The following is a 20,852-nucleotide window of genomic DNA, read 5'->3' on the forward strand; positions in this document are numbered from 1 at the left end:
CTGGTGTTGCTATGGTTGCCATACATGGCTGGTATGCAGGGTTTGCATCCTAAATCCAAGTGAAATGAGCACTGAGACCTCGACTGACTCGTCGTTAAGACAGATCCCTTATTCACTAAGTAGCGGAAATAGGGAATAATGCTAGCTTTGGCACTTCCCTATCTTTGACATGTAAAATAGCAGAAAGAGCCGTACTTCAAAACCAAAATTCTATTATACATCTTATGTGCCATTCAAAGTGCTGTTTGGGACCTAACACGGTTTTTGAGAAATTACCACCCCAAAAATCTATTGTATACCCATAGAAAACTAGAGCATCTTTCCGTCTTGTAAAATGGCCCCAAACGGGGTCAATTCCCAGATTTTAAATTGGGAAAGGCCTTTGGTTTGGAGGAAACGAAGAGAACACTTCGAATGCCTAAAACGACGACAAAGACTTTACTTTTATAAAATTATAAAATTTGCTATTTGAACTCTCGACTACGGAACTCCCTAACTGTTCGCCGAGAAAGAAACGTTGGCATGTTAATTCTTCAAGAAACTTTGTAGCGACAAACTAACTGGATTTTCATTTACCGGTAGATATTTACTGAAAAACTCCTTTCCTGATGAGAACGAAAACCACTTGCAAAGTAAATATGCACTTTAGATTTTAGGGCAATTCAGTTTGCTGTCCTCGATTTCAGCTCTCATTCCTAGATATTGCCAGGTTTAGACTTGGGCACTCTCTTCAAATTTTAATTAGCTTTGCTATAAACTGATGCAATGGAATATATGTTTGAAGCTCAACAGTATACCACGGGTAAACAAAAGAACTAGATGGCGTTTGAATCAGTGCACACCGCTCAATTAAGTTGTCATTTGATTTTTCCGCTTTTGTCGTGGTGCTGTCTAATAATGTTATGAAGAATTTAAAGCTAAGTCAAATAATTTTCATCAGTTACCCTTTGCATACTAAGTGAACACACAGGCCGTTAAGTTGATTCGTAATAAACCTGTAATTCGTAAACGAACTTCATATATTTCATTGTATCTGATTTATCACTTTCACGGGTTTATTACGAATCAACTTAACGGCCTGCTCCCAGTTGGCTTGTTAGCTCAATTGGTAGAGCGCTGCACTAGTATCGCAGAGGTCAGTGGTTCGAATCCCGTACAGGCCTGATTTTTTTCAGGTCTGAGTTTTGCTATTGCTTAAATAGCGCTATCTACTGCGAAGATCGTGCATCATACGTATCTAATAACGCAGTTCAAAATATATGAACTTCATATATTTCATTGTATCTGAATCTCACAGACGTCATTAGGGATTTAAGACTATCGTTTTCTAAGCACGCATATAAATATAATTATTGGATTCAGGATCATGTGGTACTCTTGATTTGCATCACCTACCTCAGCCTTTGGCGTTGGCAGAAAGAAAAAAGCAAAGTTAAACAAGAAAGTGTAGAAGTCCCTCAGAACATTAGAGAGATTTAGCACCGCGTTTACGTGAAACGTGGACGGTATGAGTGACCATATGACCTTGATTTTCCCGCCATTTTTCACGTTTGCCAGTTGCGCTTTGCCGTTTCTGCGTGAAAAAAAAAATTCTTTGGCGTTTGTCGTGTACGAAAGATTTTCTTCGCTTTTTCCTCTCATAGAGTAGAAGTCGATTGCTGGAAAAAGGGCACCAGAACCATGCACAAGGGCGCCTTTAAATCAAGCACAAGGGCGCCTTTAGAATCCACCATGACGTGAGCTCACGCAAAGCTAAGGCAATTAGGTTTACGCTGTTTTACGTCAAACGTGAAAGGGCATTCTGGTGTTTACCGTTTAACGTAAACGCGATGCTAAATCTCTCTATTAATATGACTTTTATCAGTGTCACTGCTAAAGAAAACCAACAAATACTTTTTTTTCACAGATGATGTAAGCTTTTTCTCTCTGCTGCAACTCAGACAGTCGAACAAATGCGGAAAGAAATTCATTATTATTTGCCTTCTTTTTTATCTGTTCACCATAAACAGCATGCTCTACCCTACTAATACTTCCTACCTACTCAATCTCACTCTATGTGTTATGTAACCACTATGTATAACTGAAAACAATGACATTCATTAAATTAAACATTGTTTCAAGGCGACAGGAACTACGTGGTTAAAGGGCAAATCCAATAGTTCAGGTAGCAACTAGTTCCTCTTTTGAAGAGTGTGGATTTTCCATCACAGGTGCAAACGTATCTCCGAACGCCACTTGCTTGTTCCCTCGATATAAGATTATACTCAGCGTTGTAGTCCGTTGAGCATGTTACTGCCATTACTTTTGAATTCTGCCAACAAATAAAAAATTACATCAGTTATTTTTTCTAGAAAGGTAATCACGTCATTACGAGGGTCTTTTGGCTTAGATATACTCGAGTTATTTTTCGAAAAACTAACAAACTTCAGCTGTAGAGTTTTAAAAGGTTTGCACGAATGCTCTCATTCCAAATTGCACGAGAAAAATCATAAGATCACATTAAGTAGTATGCACAAGAGTAAAAGTTAGCTTTTCACAATTTTGCAAAGGTAAAGCCTATATATCATTTGATTGTGCATTTGGTCAAACGAAAAGCGTTCACACAAAGAACAATTTTTAAATGTCTTTTTGTATTATGCATAAACTGCATTACTCTCGACCAATGAAAATAAAGACATTTTTTCGAGTGTACAAAAGCGACAAGATGCGAAGGAGGGCGTGCATTACAGCTCTTATGTCTACGGTAAGAAAGGCTAGGTCCTAAATCGCTTTTTTGAATTTCTTCACCTCACAACAGCAATAGTGAAAGAAATCATTTAATTCCTCTTGATTCAGAAATACTCGTTATAAGTTCCCCACTTAATCTTGTTAAGGTCGTACTTATATATTTTGGGAAATGTCAAAGGGGTAAAGACAAGTTAGATTTAGAAATCCCATTCTTTATTTACTATAATTCATTATTCTTTTTATCTATTAATTTATCTATTCATTATTATGATGTAAGTATAGATGTACTTACAGTTGGTTCATCAAAATGTACAATTATTCTATTGCTACCAGGGGTCATAGTACTACTTTTCATTTTAAACTGGCATGCGCTGAGGTTTGATGATACATCACGACCCGCAGGTCCTTGACTCCCGTTGTAGCCAGGAGGCCCGACAGGACCTGGCATCTTACTAACGTTCTTGACCTAAAAAACAAAGATAACATATTACAACTACATTCACCCCTTTTCCCTTTTTACTTCGTCAGTCTCCTCAATAAAAGGAAAATGTACTGTTGATGAATAAAGACCTATTAAGGATTATACAGTTATAATTCAACGATGTGATTTATTTTTTAAAAGCAACATTTACTATACAGAACTGGGGTAATAAAAACTATAGCGTCGATCCCTTGCCTCCTAGCCGGGCGTTCGTACCAACTGAGCTACGAAACCACACTTTTCTCTAGAAAATGGGCTTTATTTGATTTCAATCCGCAGGTCAATTAACAATTGGTTCATGCGTCAGCGTTCATCGAGAATTAAAGCACGCGGGAAGTTTGAAGAGCACGAAAGATACGTAAGAGTTGCTCGAGGGGCAGCCTCGAGCAACTCTAGCTTCTTGAGTGCTCTCCAAACTTCCCAAGTGCTTCAATTCTCGATGAACGCATAGCTGACACATGAACCAATTGTTTTTTAACATTTTAAACGCTGTAGTCTACGTATAAGGGGCAGAAATTCTCTCTTCTACGCTTTAATGCGCTGTTTATTTTGTTTCGGAAAAGTATTTCGGTATGCCTCAACGATCTCGCCTCAGATTGGTCAAAACCTGACAGGTAAATTCATGCGTGTAAATGAAATTCATTTTCCGGCAAAATACAAAATTCTCTCATGTGAAAGAAAAACAAAAGTGCTGTTTTATTTTTTAATTTACAACAGGCCATATCCCTGCTTTTGCATAAATGAAAATTCGACTTGCAAACAGTTCAAGGAAGGAATCGCAATCTTCCTAAATATTTCCACGTTTACGACACAAAGAATTATTTCAACATGCATGTGCCTTCATGGAAAAAATGTTTGGAAACATTTGAAGCTAAAAGACACAAATTGAAGTCAACTTCTCCGGCTGTTATCTGAACCAAATTTTTTCGCGAGGCATTTGTTTGATGACTTTATCAGAAATTGAAGCACGCTCGCGCAATTGAATTTAATTTCACGAATTTACAAGCTATTATAAATGAAGTTTATTCCATTACAAATTTATAAGATTTATCCGCCAATGTCCAAGGAATATGAAAACCCTCTAATTTTGCCTTATCATCAACGGGTGGTTTTGTACCTCAGTTGATAGTGGCGACCTAAAAGTATCTGGGAATTTTTTTTAAGCTTTTCTCCCGTAACAGCTAGCATTGAAGCTCATCACCTGCGAGTACCATGGTTATCTCTAATTAGTAACAGCATTGTAAAAATCTCAAACTAAAGAACATCTGCAGACACTCTCATTTAATACCTCATCTTATAGTGTTCGCGAATTTTTTCAAAATTCTAGCTATTTTTCTTCTGGCTTAAACAGAAGCCGCCTGAGGCTATCAAGTATAGCGTGCTTATTTTTAATTTGTAGGGAGGCTTTGAAGTTTTTTGCCTGTATTCCCTTTGCATCTGAATATCGATGTATTTACAAATTAAAATACACTAAATGTATTCAATATTCTTATGATTTTTGTGATAATAACTTTTAGAGTGAAAAAATCCGGGGGTCTCTTGACAAACGTTTGCAAAGGGGTAATTGGGAGGACAAACAAACAAATGAAACAGCAACAAAACAACGACGAAAAACTACTGTGTTTATGAGTAGAACAGGTGATCCATTTAGGAAGTCTCCAGAAATAGTGTAAGAAGGTCAATTACCGTCTTAAAATCTTATTATAACATAAATCACTTAAAAAGCGCACCCTAATTGGTCAATTCAGTGTCTAGTATTTGCCCATGGGTGTACGTTGTTGACGTAGGCAAATGTTTCCAAGTTAGCAAATGTTTCGTAAGAAATTGTTTGCTGTGCTGTGAAACAAATAGTAAACACCACAGCGTACACTGATGAGTTATGGATGCACTTGGGAGGTTTGCTAAGCACTCAAGAAGCTAGAGTCGCTTTCAGCTATCGCCTCGAGCGACTCTTACGCTTTTTTCGTGCTTAGCAACCTTGCGCGTTCATCCATAACTAGTGTACGCTGTGGTGTTTACCATTTCTTAACTATAATTCATGTTATTACCTTCTGATCCAGTTTAACGATTTGCTTTTTAAAGTCAAAAAAAGTCTGATGTACAGTTCCATTGAGGAAGAACCACAACTCTGCTGTATTTTTCCCCTAAAAACAGATATTGCAATTGAGTAACACAGCAACGTTTCAAGACAATGATTGCATATGCATGTACGTAGCAGTTTCTAGACGGAAAAATACGACGGTTTCTCCTTGTAGTAGGAGGTTTGATAATTCTTTAGACGAATTTCCTGCAATCTATTTCAAATATAGTAACGAAAAAAAGATAAAAATGCCAATAGAACCATTAACCCATAATCAATAAATAAATCAGTCAAAGTATCTTATTAGAATTATTCGCAACTGAAATTTTGCTGTAAATTCTGAATGATTGACTGAGACTCACTTCGTTTTTCATATTTTCCAGCTCTCTCTTCATCTGCCATAGAGAATAGACCTAATATTAGCTTGTGTGGTGAAAGCCACGCAGAAAGAGTGTCCCTTTTCGAATTAAAAGAGAGATATAAGCAGTTACCAAACACTTAGTGGAAAACTTACGTCAGCCAATGCAGCTTCCAGTTCTCTTAGGTTTTTTGAGACCTGTGACACCAAAATATGAAACAGTGATTGTGATTAAGTGATCTTTTGTTGTTCAGTGTTTTTCATCAGTCTCTCTTCTACTTTAAAGCACCTTTTTGCCATTCTCGATGCAGATCATAGAGAATACAAGAATAGTGATAGTAATAACAAAGACGTCGAGGCTGATGACGACGACGGCGGCGAAAAGGACTTACAATAGTTTGAAAAATCTAGGTTCTCTTACATTTTAAGAATAAACATTTTAATTCCTCGTGTAGTTTTTCTCTTTACGTTTGAGTCAACAACAATCTTGACAGAATAAATGAGAAGTAAAGAAAAGGATAAAAAGGGATGGAATAAAGCAGAGTATGACAAAATACAGTCAGAAGTAAAACACGTGGTTCCGTGTCATTTTCTTCAGAAGTGTTTGTCCAAATAAATTTGAGACTACCATAAATATATATTTTAGGCTAATAAAGATAAGAAATTATTCCTACCGAGGATTCCCTCAGCGATGAAAGGTTCTTTTTCAACTCTTGTAGATTCTTCTTAATTTCTGACATTTCTAAATTGGAAAAAAGATAAATGAATAAACAATTAATGCCGCTGAGTTAGTTCTTTCAAGAAGACTTAACGCGTTAGAGTAGAATTCCAATTCCAAGCTTTATGATGATTGACACCTTAGTCCTTCACTTCATTTGGCTAGGGTGCACAGCTACAGCCAAAGACTGTATTCCAAAGTGTGGCCCTATGAAATACTAAGTTTCGATAAAACATTTATGAAAATACTAAAATAATAATAAATTCATAGCTAAAGTATTCCATCAAATCCGAAGCTGTCAGGCGTGAATTCCTCAAGATAAAATGGAACATCGAAGAAATTTCTTCTAATTTACTTTTAATCTGCTCTTTATCCTGAAATTAAACAGATCATATGGAGGTCTTGACAGAAAACGTTAAATAAAATAATCACATTTCAATCCGAGAAGTTTCTTTATAATTCTTGGCATACAAAATAACTGTATTGATTTGATCACATTGTTAACTCAAAAGTCGCATAGGCAGCCAGAAGCTTCTATTTTTCAATGCTCTTTGAACTGAAGAGTACTCAGGGAAATTAAATTTTTTTTTCGCATGACATCTTATTATTATGGTATATTGCCTTTTCCCACTTCGAAATAAATCACTATGAGTTTTTTCTTACCGCTTAAGGGGTTAATGGAGTCTCTAGTCGCTGAAACATTGTTTCTTGATATCGTCGATGCTATGGCTAAAACCAATGTGGCAGCGGCTGTCAGGAAGGAAGTAACCGCAATGACAGTCACAGCAACAAGGAGATACCGAAATTTTACTTTTTCTGAATCCTTATATAGCTTTTCTCTCGCTCCTAATCGTTCCTGGGGTCTCTGCTTTCTAACAATTATATCTTCGTAGGTTCCATCCTCGTTTTCTCCTTTGTATTCCATCTCGAAACATACGTTGTCTTGTCTAATTTCGGTTTTGGTCTTCATAAGCTCGCATCATGTATGAAGCTTTTGGAGAGAGAATATCCTCAGATGTTTTCGATCATTGAGACGTGCAATCTTACTAAAGCCAATATGGCGACCAAGAGAGATAGCAGTAGTGTTTACACCACAGTGACCTAAAAAGCGTAATGATTCGTGCTTAACCAAAACATGTCTGATCACGTTACATCCTTGATACCGAATCAAGTGAAATATTAGTAATAGAAGAAGCTGAGCTGAGCGGTGTCTAAATGAAAGAAAAATATAGTTTTAATCCTCTTGAGACCGCCAAGATGCCTTGATAAATAGGAATTGATATTATGTTTCTGAAATTTTCTGACCTTTGGGGCATCATTCTCATCCAGCGGAGCACAAAGCTTTGTCTGTTTAAAACGCAAATAGTTGTATTTTAAGGGGAAATTTCTCCCTGGGATAGGTATTAATGATAAAAAATTTTGTGCAGATCTTCCAGTTTAGTCGAAGCACTCTTTATAAGTGATTCTCATTAAGGGTACTCTCCTAATCCTGCCTAGCGACTGTTAATTCTAACAATTTCAGCTTCGTTTTCTCGTCTGTTTTTTCATCTCCATTTGTGTTTTCCAGTCTGATTTCTGTCTTGTTATTTATAACCTCGCTCATATTGTATGTAGCCTTTGGAAGGAGATTACCGCTCTGATCATGACGGTGTGCAATCGTACAACAGCGAGAGGAGATACAGTTGTTCTGCTATGGGATGTAATTAACGCGACGAGACTAAGAGAGCTTTCATGTGTCTCGTGACTCTTTCTCAAAACATATCTGATCACTTTTTTTCATTTATGTACTTACTCGCGTGAAATATTAGTCAGATAATTTGGTTTTATCAACTGAGTTGATAATGTAAATTTGCCACCGCAAGGAGTCTAAAAGCTGACGTATCGAGCGTTAGCCTTTCGTTAGAGGGGCTAACGCTCTGAGGAAAGGCTAACGCTAAAAAATCAGCTTTTTCACTCTTTACGTTTACCAATTTAATTTATCAACTCAGTTGATAAAACCAAACTATCTATTTACAGTCCTCCCATTCATGCGGCATCACAGTTTCTTTTGAAACTTACCCCTATATGAAATATTAGTCTTGCCTAATTTTCGTCTTGTTGTTCAAAAGCTTGCCTTAATTTATGTAACTTAAAAAAAAAAAAAAAAGGCTTAATTTTTTTATTATCATAATGGCGTGAAATCTTAGAAATACAGTTGTTCTAATATGAGATGAAATGTGATTAGGAAAAAAAAAAAAACAGCTGTCATGTGTCAACCACGGTGGCCAAAAGGACTTCGTGATTCTTGCTCAAAACATGTCCGATCACGTTTTTTTCCTTAACACTAAATCACGTGAAATATCTTTAATTTCAAAAGACAAAATTTAAATAGATTTAATTTCGATTCTTTGACACTCGGCTGCCTAGAGGTCAAACAAAGTGAAAATTTCACTTTAATTACATAGGAATATACTGTCATCTCATAAAATATGATCCAAAGGCCTATCCTGTCTCACATAGCAATTATTGAGGCATATTTCTTATTTTTCCTTTATAAGCCCCCCTAGAACTTTTGTGAAATAAGTATCGTTAGAACATAGCTAGCAGAGTCGCGCAATTAAATTCATTATACGTGAGCGTGCTCAAAATCCCGATAGTGCACGCTGATAGCGTCAGCAAATCCGACTTCGCCAGAACTTTTTTTTTCGCGCGAGCGGCCATTGTTAGCGCGGGGAAAAATAATATATTTCGCGACAATAATGGATACAAACAGAAACTCGGCTTACTAGTCCGAAAACGAAGACAATGTTTCGACCTTTTCCCTTGGGCTAGAGCTCTTAAATGAGGCAGAAAGAGAGAAAAACAAAGGAAAAGGAGACTCGGAAACAGCGCCGTCACGATTCGCTTCAACTGATATTGTTGTCCGTTTTTCGCGTCGGATTTGATGCACAATTCCACCGGCTATGTTCTAAAACAATTGGTTCATGCTTTCAGCTGTGCACTATCGAGTTATGGAGCACGTGGGAGGTTTGGAGAGCACTCAAGAAGCTAGAGTTTCCCTCGGCTATCGCCTCGGGCAACTCTTACGCTTCTTTCGTGCTCTCCAAACTTCCCGCGTGCTCCATAACTCGATAGGGCACGCTAAAGCATGAACCAATTGTTAATTAAGAAGCACTGATAAATATTTAGCTTTAGCGTTAGTTAATTTACTCTACAAATGTTGTTGTATAGCAATTGTTGAGTAAATACCAAATTTAATTCAAGATAAGGTACTGTTGCTTTTTTTCCCCTTTTTTACTATTTTTTTTTATTTACTTTTATTATTAATTGCAATTATTTTTGTGTTACTGAATATGTTTGAATTATTGACGTGGTACAGTAATTTGGTGATTTTTATAAGTGCAGTGTAAAGTGATCTTTTTTAAGTTTGTGTTAATAGGAAAAAGAAAGAAAATTAAAAAAGAAAATGATAGTATGGCCCACGATGGACGGCGATGTTTTCTATATCGGTACAAAATTTCATGCGGCTGCACTCCCACTCTTTAGAATCTTTACCAAAGAATCTTTCCCAAAGTATCGTGATGAAATATATATTCACTTTGGTAGAAAAGAAAATTCAATGATTTGTATGAAGCTGAGTTTGAACAAGCAAGGAAGGCTACTATAAAAAAAAAATAGTTTTCTTATTTTGAAAGATATTAAAATGTCGTAAACAAAATTCGTGGACGTGATCAATTGTCACCAGCTCGATTTGAGCCCTAATAGAGAAGTTGACAGTGTGTTCATCAGGTCTGTATAATTAGACAATACGCGTCATGTGGTCGTACTGTTGCCGCGCATTGATTAAATGACTTTAATGATAAAAACGATGATAAAAATAATAATTGTAATAACTGCTATATAATGACTATAATAATGATAATGAAAACTTCATGATTGGTTCGATTGTACGATTTCTATTTAAATCTCGTAAAAAAAATTGCCAACTCTTTTTGCCACTGCGTTCAATCGCTTTGCTGCAACTCTTTGCATCAAACGAAAGCAAACATAATTCTCAACCAAAAGTGTGATAAAATCCCTACTTCTATTAGGTAAACATGTTTTTTATAACATTGTTATGTAAAGTAATACTTTGTCCAGGCTCCTTAGAGGATACGTTTTTATTTAATAGAATTTGTCGTACCTCGTTCTATGATTTTTAAGGGAAATGAAGTCAGAAAGTGATCATTTCTGAACTCAAGTGGTTCAAACAAGGAGAGATATCTCCCATAGTTTCCAGTTTTGAAAAATTCAGTTTGAATTCTCACCTACCACGCAAAGACGCAATGGGGTGTTAAGATGTCGAAGGGTCGCTTCGCTTCACCACCACCACTAAGACCGGCAGGGTGGCAGCAGCTATTAGGAAGGAATCAGCAGCAATGACAGACACACCAACGAAAAGACACTTCAGGTAGCAACCATTTCCCTTCCTGAAAAGCTTGAAAACTCCATCTCAGGTACAAACCCATCTCCGGATGATTCACCCATTTCCATATAAGTTATACTCAGTGCCGTGATCCGTTAAGAATGTTACATCTATTATCCTTTTGATTTGTGAACAAATCAAAAATATATATTTGTTCTGTTATCTATACAGGTATATGATCACGTCATTACGAATACAATTTTCTTTGGATAAGCTGGAGTAATTTTTCCAAAAGCCAACAAAATTTGTTGACTTTTAGCCTGCGAGTGCCCATTGATACCAATTTGTTATAAAATAAAGTGTGTATTAGTCAGATCTAGAGTTGATGTTGCTAGTTTCTGTTTGCAAAATAAATCGCCCGTGAGAAAAGTGAAATTAACACACAATGCAATACTTAAATTTTATTATTTGAGTTTTTTATTAAATCTTTTAACACCATGACTAGAGATAAACCTTCAGAGGAGCATAGTTCATGACATCTTCGTTTCTCCTGTAATCAACCTTGTGCCTTTCGAACCCTTTTTCGAGAAACACGTTACATGTGGTGTGGTACTTAGATTTACTGCGTTCCAAGAGCAATGAAGTAGGAACGTAGCCTGTAGAGCAGGTGTAATTTTGGCAAGGGAGTGCTCAGTATTTCCTTAGAGAAACGATGGCCGTCATCTCTGATCTTGATGAAAAACCAAGCCTTCCTTTCGCGGGCTGGGGAGAGAAAGAAATTTGCACCGAGGGGACAAGCGACAATGAAAAAATAAGGAGGGAGCTGAGGGTAGGAGAGCGAATACTCGCCCCTCCCACCCCCACTCCACCCCCTACCGTCGACCCTAACTACAAATTAGATATAGCCGGTTGAATAAATGATCGAGAGCTTCTTAACGTTAACTCGCCCTTATAACACGCCTCACTGCCGGCTGGGAGGAATGATTATGATTTCTCTAGTCCTGCTCAGGATACATGATGTGCCATAAATGACAAAAGACTCACTGTGCGTAGTTGGTGTTAACATTGATAATTACACAGGAAGTTGTTAGAGGGCGGGAGGGTATAATTCACCAACACTCACAAAAAAAAAATCTTAAAAAAGACTGTAATGGCATTTGTTTTCCCGTGATATCTTATATCATATTCCTTTCAGAAGTTAGAGACCATTGATGGTATATACTTCACTTTCTGAAAGAATAGAGTCACACTGAGAACAGGCTACGTCAACTTGAATATAAGTTGGACCAAGTCAAACACCGCACACAGCTGTTGGTTAAGCTAAATCCATGGTAATAAGACATACGCCTACATCAACATTTGGCAAGTATTGCAGCAATAACAGCTATAATAGACTCTTCTCTCTCGAAATTGTTTGGTTCTTCTTTTTTCCTTGAGGAACAATTATCAATTCAAATATGGACAAGATAATTACTAACGCTAGTATCCAAGGCATCCTAAAACTAATGCTGACCGCTCCTAACCTCCTTTTATTCAGGATCATGCCTTTCACATATTATACCTCTAAGTTGTCTAGCATCAATTTCCTCTCGAAACAAACAAACAAACGTGACATCCCCGTCTGTATCAGAAAACTTTTCAAGTTTGTTGTATTCAAATTTGACAAAATAATACAACATGATATGATACTCTCATTCGATTCTTGGCTCCAAAATGATTCCGCAGGATACTTCGTGCTCCTGGTCATACCTTGGCCAATATCAAAGTCAGAGTAAAACCTTTCTAAAAGAGGGGATTCAGTAAGGACAGCTTCCGATCCGATTTAAAGATAACAAATTAATCTATACTTACTCATGGTAAATGACGACTATTTTACAAACCACTTCGTATCCGCCTATAAGGACATAATTCCTGGAGTTACTTGCCCAAAAATATAGGGGACGTGTCAAACTCAGAATGTTTCGAGATTCATCATTTATAGAGATTCATTCGCGGTTACTTCAGGTTGAAATGGGTGGACAGACACGTACATACATACATACATACATACATACATACATACATAGGTTACATAGGTTAGTTGACCGGTCCCCATAGGGGCTTTTCAGGGCCAATTCCTACCCATCCCACCCCAGGGGAGGACATCCCCGACACACTAGTCTCGTGCGTGGGAAGTTAACGTCCCCTACCCCCTAGCCCTGCAGGAGACAGGGCCTACGGTTTATTCGTCTTTATCCGAGAAGATTAGAATATCTATCCATTTCTTGATTATAGAAAGGTAGCAAACTCTCCTCACTTATTTCGAGACCATGAGTATTGGTCCGGCCGGGGCTCGAACCCTCGACCTCCCGCACAACACAATCCGGCGCTCTAACCAATTGAGCTAACCGGAAGGCGGCTGAGTTAGGTTTGTTTGGTCCGTTTGAACTGTAATCTAATAATAAATTTTGAACTTTTCCTGTGGCTAATAGCAAAGCAGTTTCTTTGTATCGAAAAAAGTATAGCCCCTCCGATAATGTGCCCGACCAAACAAACATAAAATGTTATGTATTTTCCGCTGCTATTCCAAGTAATGAGTTGTGGCTGTTTTCATTTCACATCTGCCGCACCCCTTATTGTGCATTCTGTTTTACATGTATGTCCTGATTGGCCAGTTATTAGTACTTATACTCTCCGATGTCTCTTGAGTACCATTCACGATTGTGGTTCTATACAGTTTATTCGTCTTTCTGGTTTACGCCCCCCCCCCCCCCAACTCCCGTTTACAACGGCCTTTCAGGCCGTACTTTACAACGGAATAAATGAAACTATCCAACAAAGGGGGAATCAACAGTCAGAAGACCTGGATAACAAAAAAATATTGTTGCAGTTTTAATGAAATATTCCACACGAGACATGAGATGACGCCGATAGGGCCCGCCATTTTGAACATGAGAGTATTAGGACTGGACCGAGTTTCTATCCCTCCCCCTCTTCAAGCGTAAATGTTGGTGTCCTTATCAGTTATTAAAAGCGTAGCGATAAGAAGTTTCAGGAGAATTTTACGATGGCGCTTTGTTCCTTTGAAGGGGTAGATGATCAGTGCGGTGCGTTGTCATGGGCTCTGCATGAAACAAGAATGACTCCTTTGTTGTCTCGCGATGATGACATGACTGCTTGGTTAAAACACGAGTACAAGGGGTCAGATACGTCCGGGGCGAGAGGAAGACCAGGTTATACCAAACCTACGAGTACAGACAATTCAAAATATAAGAAAGGGCTCAGATACGCGCATAAATGTAGTAGATGGCTTTTCAAGTGCCACTCTCGCTAAGAGCGGTCCTCTCAACTTCCCGTCCAAAAAAAACTTTCCTTAATTTTTTCCCTATGAAGAGGGTTTAGGACACATGTTTCAGAAATAGTTTGGTTGTTTTCCAATTCTCTTTTGTATGAAGATTTCAACTTTCGCGAACTCTCTGCCTAGGGAATTCGAAGATTAGCCAAGGTGTTGCAAAAGCAAAAACTCAGTCAACTACAGTCATTGTGCGAGTTTTTCGACATTGAATATATAGGTAATGCTAATCCCAAGCCTTCGTATTATGAATCTCTTCTACAGTTAGCAAATTCCTGTGATTACCGCAAGTGATGGTCAACAAACCCGCGTTATTCAAAACTTAGTGAAGGTTGCGTGACTCCTCGACTTGGTCCAGTTCTTTCACTCTCACGTCCAATATGGTGGGCTAGTCGATATGATAACAATCGCATCTCGAGGTGCAGCGTGGTATGTTTCACATAAACTGTAACACAAAATATTTGTTATCCAGCTCTTCTAACTGTGGATTTCTTATTTACTGTCGGATGATTTGATATTTTAAGCTCTAACGTACCAGGGAAATCGGATGGATCAAAAGTCACCTGGACGCTACTCACTACAACTTGTATGTATCATCCTGCTCTTTTGCTGATGCCATCATGCGTATTTAAAAGAGCTAGCAAAGCTATCAAAATTTTAACCATAGATCTTCTGTTAACGGTCGTTTTCGTTAAGTTCACTTCATACTGCATCAATAAATGGATCCGATAAAATATAGACTTTGCATACTTGTGAGTATAGTATGAATGGAAATATGACCTGAAAAATATAAACCAAAGGAAATTCAAGCATCTCTAAAAAAAAGATTGTCATATCTAGGTGAGGACATCATCATTTGTGCTCTATGATGGATACTAAGTCAGTTTCAAAGAAAAAAAATTACCTTTATTTGCTAAACCCGGGTTTATGTAGTGCTAATCAGAGGCCTTCTTAAAGCATTTTTAAGCTATAAGTCGAGGTATTTCTAGATAATGACACTGGATTTGCTTAAGTGTTTCAATTTCACTCACCAAATACAAAATAGAGGCCTTATGTCAAGAATTTTGTCTGTTTATAGCATGAATTTTGCTCAAAACTCCATTTTGCTTGGCCTTAGAGAGGCATGGAGAGTTTGTGCCAAAAACCTAACAAACCTTAATAAGCCAAATTTTTCTCAACTGATTTTGATAAATGCGTCACTAAAGTACATACTGGATTTGGTATGAAAGTTATGTAAGAAGACAGGTGAGTGTTATGGTTTTTTGGAAAATTGCAATTTTGGGTAATGATTTTGACCTCAAATTTGACCTAACTTTAGCCCCAAACCCCTCTCTGTCTAATCACTTGAGAACAGAGTTATATTTATGAAGTAAAAGCTCCACTATAGTAGAGTTCATGGTCAAATTTGTTCCACAGCACAATTTACCAATGGAGTTTTAAAACACTTTCAAAATGCCAACTAGAGGGATGAATTTTTGGTGCTCCACAGGCCACAAATGGAACTCCCCGCCATGAAACTCCAGAACAAACAGTCAGAGAAGTGAGCCAAAGTGGCTTTTGAAATATCTTATCACATTGACCACCACTTCTGGCCCCTGGAACACTTTCTCAGACAAGGACACTTAGATGCTTACATTCTTTTGTCCCTAGTTTGGATTGTAATCCTTTGGATAGTGAATTTTGCAGGAATATCATCGAAGCTGCTAAACGCCAGAAGTCACAGCCAGTTATGAAAAAGAAAGCTATTACCACAGACTTCATAAGGAGTATCTTAGATATTCGTAACAAGAAAGATGCTAATTTAAAAAATCGTCGTATCGCTGCGTTATGCTCTTTAGCTTTCGCAGGATTTTTTCGTTATGACGAATTATGCAATATCGTTCCTATGCATATTGAACTTCACAGCGATTATATAAGAATCTTTGTGCCTCGTAGTAAGACAGATGCTTATAGGAAAGGGAATTTCGTCTTTGTTAGTGCATCCAGGTCTAAGTACTGTCCTGTTGGTGTTTTACAACGTTATTCAGATTTATCTGGTATTGACTTGAGTAGTCCCCTCCCTTAATTTATACCCTTGTTTTTCACCGTAGTAGTTCTACCTATACCCTGAGATGTGGAAAGATTTCTTATACTACTTGTAGAGATATCTTAAGGGATACCTTAAGTCAGCTAGGCTACAACCCTAATGATTATAGTCTTCATAGTTTAAGATCCGGTGGTATTACATCTGCGGTACGTAATAGTAGGAACTCGATTCCAGAAAGACTTCTTAAAATACATGGTAGGTGGAAATCTGATTCTGTCAAGGATATGTATGTTGAAGAAAGCCTTGAAAACAGGTTACCTGTAACTAAGTATTTAGGTTTGTAACGTGTTATCGAGCGTAAAGTAGTTTCTGCATACAGTAGTATCTAAAGAGTTGTAAACAATAACAACTCTCTAATCTCTATCTTATAATAAACCGTGTTTTGGATCCGCTTGCGCATCCTACTATATTTATCGTGTGATTTGTTTACGTTACGGGGATTTAAGGGTAAAATGCTTTTAGGTACGTGAAGGGATTGGCTTGTTAACAGCTCAAAGAATCTTTAATTACAAGTGAAATCCTATAATTTTCTCTCAGCATGGAAAGGAAAAGCCAATTAAGGTCAGTACTCAAACAGAGAGAAGAAAATCACTATTGAATCAATGTTCAATGATTGTCAATGATGGACCATAGTTACGATGCTTGATCCAATCTTGAAGAGTTAGCGACCCTATGTAGACCACTGACCGGTATACCGCTGACTGAGTACCGGGGACGAGGGAAAAACTGTGATCGAACAGCCATGCCTCCTAAAGTTTATGTTTTTTATTTTATCTACTTTACGAGCAACTCGTAGGAGAATAAGCCTACCATTACTTAATTTGTTAGTACGTTACTGTTATTTACAGCTATACTTGTTGTTCTAGTACCTCTAGCTCGTATTTTCTATTGTAGAATCTCTTCTACATCGTTGTTCGAAAATAAATCTGTAACTTCGATTAGAACTCTTTAAATATTACACTTAATGAAAGGGTTCTATACAAAAATACATTTGACTCTAGCTCTTCGTCTTCAGAAAAACGAAGAAAAACGAAAAACGCCCTCTCAACCACAGCTCTGGTCAAAATGCAAGAAGCTATAAAAAAAAATCTAATTTAATACTGCCATAATCAGAGAATGATTAGAGCGCAACACACAACTTCATTAGCTCTCATAAAATTTATTGCCTCTACCGTTAAAACCATTTCAAAATGGGGTTGCTAACCGCCTCCTGGTTAGCTCAAAGGTTAGAGCGCTGGAATGTTGTGCGGGAGGTTGAGGGTTCAAGCCCCGGCCGGACCAACACTCAAGGTCTTAAAATAATTGAGAAGAATATGCTACCTTTCTATAATATCAAGAAATGGTTAGATATTCTAGTCTTCTCGGATAGAGACGAATAAATCGAGGTCCCGTCTCCTACAGGGTTAGGGGTAAGAGACGTTAATTTTCCACGCCCTAGATTACTGTGTGATGGATGTCCTTCCCTGGGGTGGGATGGGTGGGATTTATTGGTTGGACTATTCGTATGGTTCGCATAGGTTCCGTTCTAGTCCTACCCTACTGCGGTAATGCGGTGAAAATGGTTAGAATAGAATAGAATTAAAGTTTAGAGCATACGATAACAAGATGGATAAGCAGTTCATGGTGAACGATTATTCAAACGAATCCGTCAACAAACAGACGCCTCAAAGAGTTAAGTATGTTTCTATAACGACCAAGAAGTAATAAGCTAAACAAATTTTTCAAATAAAATCGGAATTAGTCGAGTATGTATTAGTAGCTTCCGTTTAGCCAGTCTTATATGCTCTAGCGTTGTTTTCTTTCAGTACCGCATATGCTTGCTTCGCATTACACTAAGTGTTCTTAAGTGGCATTATCAGGAGAAACAGCCTAGTTGGTGGACAGCCGATAGAATTTTTTTGTATTAGCTCATATTAAATATGGGTACACAAGTACGGAACGTGTTTGTCTTTTTTCTTCTTTATCTAAATGTTATGAACCATTCAGATTGGAAAGTTGACTCGTAATCCTTCGTCTCATCGAGCAAAATGTGGTCTAAGCAACTACAGAGTAAAAAAAAAAAAGTAATCAAACGTATTGACAAGATTTTATTCATCCCCATTAACAACAGGGCCAGCTAATTGCTTTTCAGTGATAAACAGTTTAAACAGTCACGAAGGCTGGGAACCGTATTGCATTTACTTGGGATTTCCGGTTGTCTTTACATTGAGAGCCGAGACTAAAAAACGGTTACTATTGTATCGATTCGGGAAAACCTAATTAGTTTATGGTCATACCTAAGATGTCGTGTTAAAACTAAACTGAAAAACTGACGTAAAAAAATAAAGAGAAAAAGAAAAGTCTTTTTAATTTTTCATTAAATATGTAAAGCCTATCAATCGATTTTACTGCTTGAAATCCACTCAGATAAAATCTCTTGGATAAAAAAGAATTTTTGTACTTACGTTCGTTAAAGTTTACTCTAATTGGGGGGAAATTTTTTTTAAATAATGGCTTTTCAGAACAAGGAAAGAAAATTGAAAGAGACAAGAATGAGTATGGACTGCGAATTAAGATGGCTAGCGAATAATGAACTTAGACAAAGAGGCTTAAGTTCTAAATCACAAAAACGAATCAAGAAGGAAACAGTCCTTTCCCAGATTACGGTCTTAGTCTAAGATTGTTACATTGAGGAGCGATTACTAACAATCGCTCTCGCCTAGTGATAAGTCTTTATTTTGATCAGGCATATCAGATATCCAATAACAGTCGGCCGAGAGCAAAATAAAGACAAACCATTGGGTTTTTCTTTTGTCTTCCCAACACGTCTTTAAATGCCCAGCAACAAATTAGAGATAGGGACCAATGCGAGGCATCCTTTGAAATTAAGAACTTATACTGTTTTTACTGAGGTTAGGTCTATGGCTACTGGAAAATTTTGTGCCTGGCACATTGATTTGGTTGAGTCACTTTCCTTCATTTCATGTCATATGGGACGTGCCCTAGGCTTTTTGATACGGTAAAACCGATTATTACACAGATCTCATACTTAAATACGTTGATTTGGACCATGATCGTTATGGGAAAAAAAAAAAAAAAAAAAAAAAAAGGAGAAAGCAGATATAGCCGGCTTGGGTTGGATGTAATCTTGATTTCAACTATCCTCTATACAGTGCGTATGTTTAGGGCAAACATTTTATACTCTACTCTCCGAATTTTAATTTTGAAGATATGCATGTATTACACATCATTAACATCATAAAAACAAATCAATTTCAACTTAATCTAACATGGCATAATGTACAGTGAGACAGATCAAACAGCTCTTCACAAACTTTCGAATCAAAAAGCAATAAATGGATTAAGCATGTCCTTGTGAGGATTACAGACTATGACCAGTTGAGAACAAAGTTAACGGATTCCGCTTCACCTAAATCTTCAGGGATTCAGGGATATCTGGATGATTCTTTTATTTCATTACCATAATTTCATTGTGAGCCGCTTTTTCCTCTAAGAGAGCATCTATCAAGTCAAACAGTTTTGAAGATGTCACTCATATTCGGACTGTTTCAAAAAGATGTAGTAAGAATGTCATTCACTTGTTTTGATAGTTTTCCTTTCAAACCCAATAACTCAGGAGCCCTTATTCTGGATCCTTCTGCCAAAAAACTCTGCATCTTGCGAGTTTGCTTGAATTTAACTTAAACAAACACACTGAAGAGATTTTAATGATCCTTCTTCTTAGTCTAAACATTACAGCGAGCTAATTGATTTTTCATGATAGTCAGTTTATAAAAAGCAGCCAAATTGTTGTTTACTTAAGCCGGAAAAACGTAACTAATGTTTTTTTTTTTTTTTTTTTAACGAAATGGCTATAATTCACTGTACTCTAGATGCACGTGAAACAAGGCATGTGCTGGCTGTGTGCTAAGGGATAATTCTATGCAGAAGAAGAATATTACAAATTCTATAAAGTGTGCTTCCCATGAGACATGTTCATATACGCGTACGGTTTCTTCATTACTTTTTCTCTTGTTAAAACATGACATTAGCAGTTGTTATCGCCAAAATCTTGGGGAATTATATCCAAGAGATAAATAGTCCAAATAGTTGTTTCTTAAGTCGTAAAAATCAGGGTATCGTCGTAGCTATTCCACTTTTAAATATGTTCCTGCAATCGAGAAACAAGAGAAGAATCATTCTACGAGAAAGGATTATATGGATCTATATTATTCATTCAAATTTCACTCAAATCGACAGCGTGCTCTGGCAAATAATCCTATCATTTTCAATCGTCTAAAAAATTTCTTAGAGACAATTCCTAACTCCTCTTTATTTGTAGATAAGGAAGCACGTACGAACAATTGTACCTTTGTTTATTTATATTTTCCATCAAAGCCAAGGTAGCGTTGTCTGCAAGCTCGGCAGCTTATAAAGAAAATTTTTGCCGGCAATGAAGATTTGCAGTAACCTGTGTTAACAATAGCCGGTAACTTTGATCGCCATTTGAGGCATTTTAATGTAAAGCAAAGGGAGCAAAATGTCAAACGTGATTGCATGAAGCTTTCAACCTTTCCTCTTTATTTACAAAGTAGTCACGAAAAAACTTTTAGATGTTTAGACATCATGAGCGTGGGATGGAAAGTGTCGTGCTTTGTGAAATTTGTCACGTGTGTGACGATGACTAGACGAGGGAAAGTAGTAGTAA

At 37.3% G+C, this 20,852-nt stretch overlaps 1 protein-coding gene across 2 annotated transcripts; it reads right to left on the reverse strand.

Annotated features, from left to right (window-relative positions):
• Window positions 1-415: 415 nt before the first annotated feature.
• On the reverse strand, window positions 416-7,560 carry LOC111343908 (uncharacterized). 2 transcript variants are annotated; one of them, XM_088763131.1, is made up of 7 exons: window positions 7,028-7,553; window positions 6,321-6,388; window positions 5,803-5,844; window positions 5,651-5,683; window positions 5,257-5,352; window positions 3,020-3,193; window positions 416-2,311 (listed from the first exon to the last, which is right to left on the reverse strand). In XM_088763131.1, the coding sequence occupies exons 1-7, from the start codon at window positions 7,332-7,334 to the stop codon at window positions 2,132-2,134; spliced, it is 900 nt and encodes a 299-aa protein (XP_088619257.1). In that variant the 5' UTR covers window positions 7,335-7,553; the 3' UTR covers window positions 416-2,131. The 2 variants fall into 2 exon arrangements, with proteins under 2 accessions (XP_088619257.1, XP_088619258.1); XM_088763132.1 differs by lacking the exon at window positions 5,651-5,683 and having other exon boundaries at window positions 7,028-7,560.
• Window positions 7,561-20,852: the final 13,292 nt, after the last annotated feature.

Source organism: Stylophora pistillata, chromosome 6, assembly GCF_964205215.1.
Source record: "Stylophora pistillata chromosome 6, jaStyPist1.2, whole genome shotgun sequence".
Lineage (NCBI taxonomy): Eukaryota > Metazoa > Cnidaria > Anthozoa > Scleractinia > Pocilloporidae > Stylophora > Stylophora pistillata.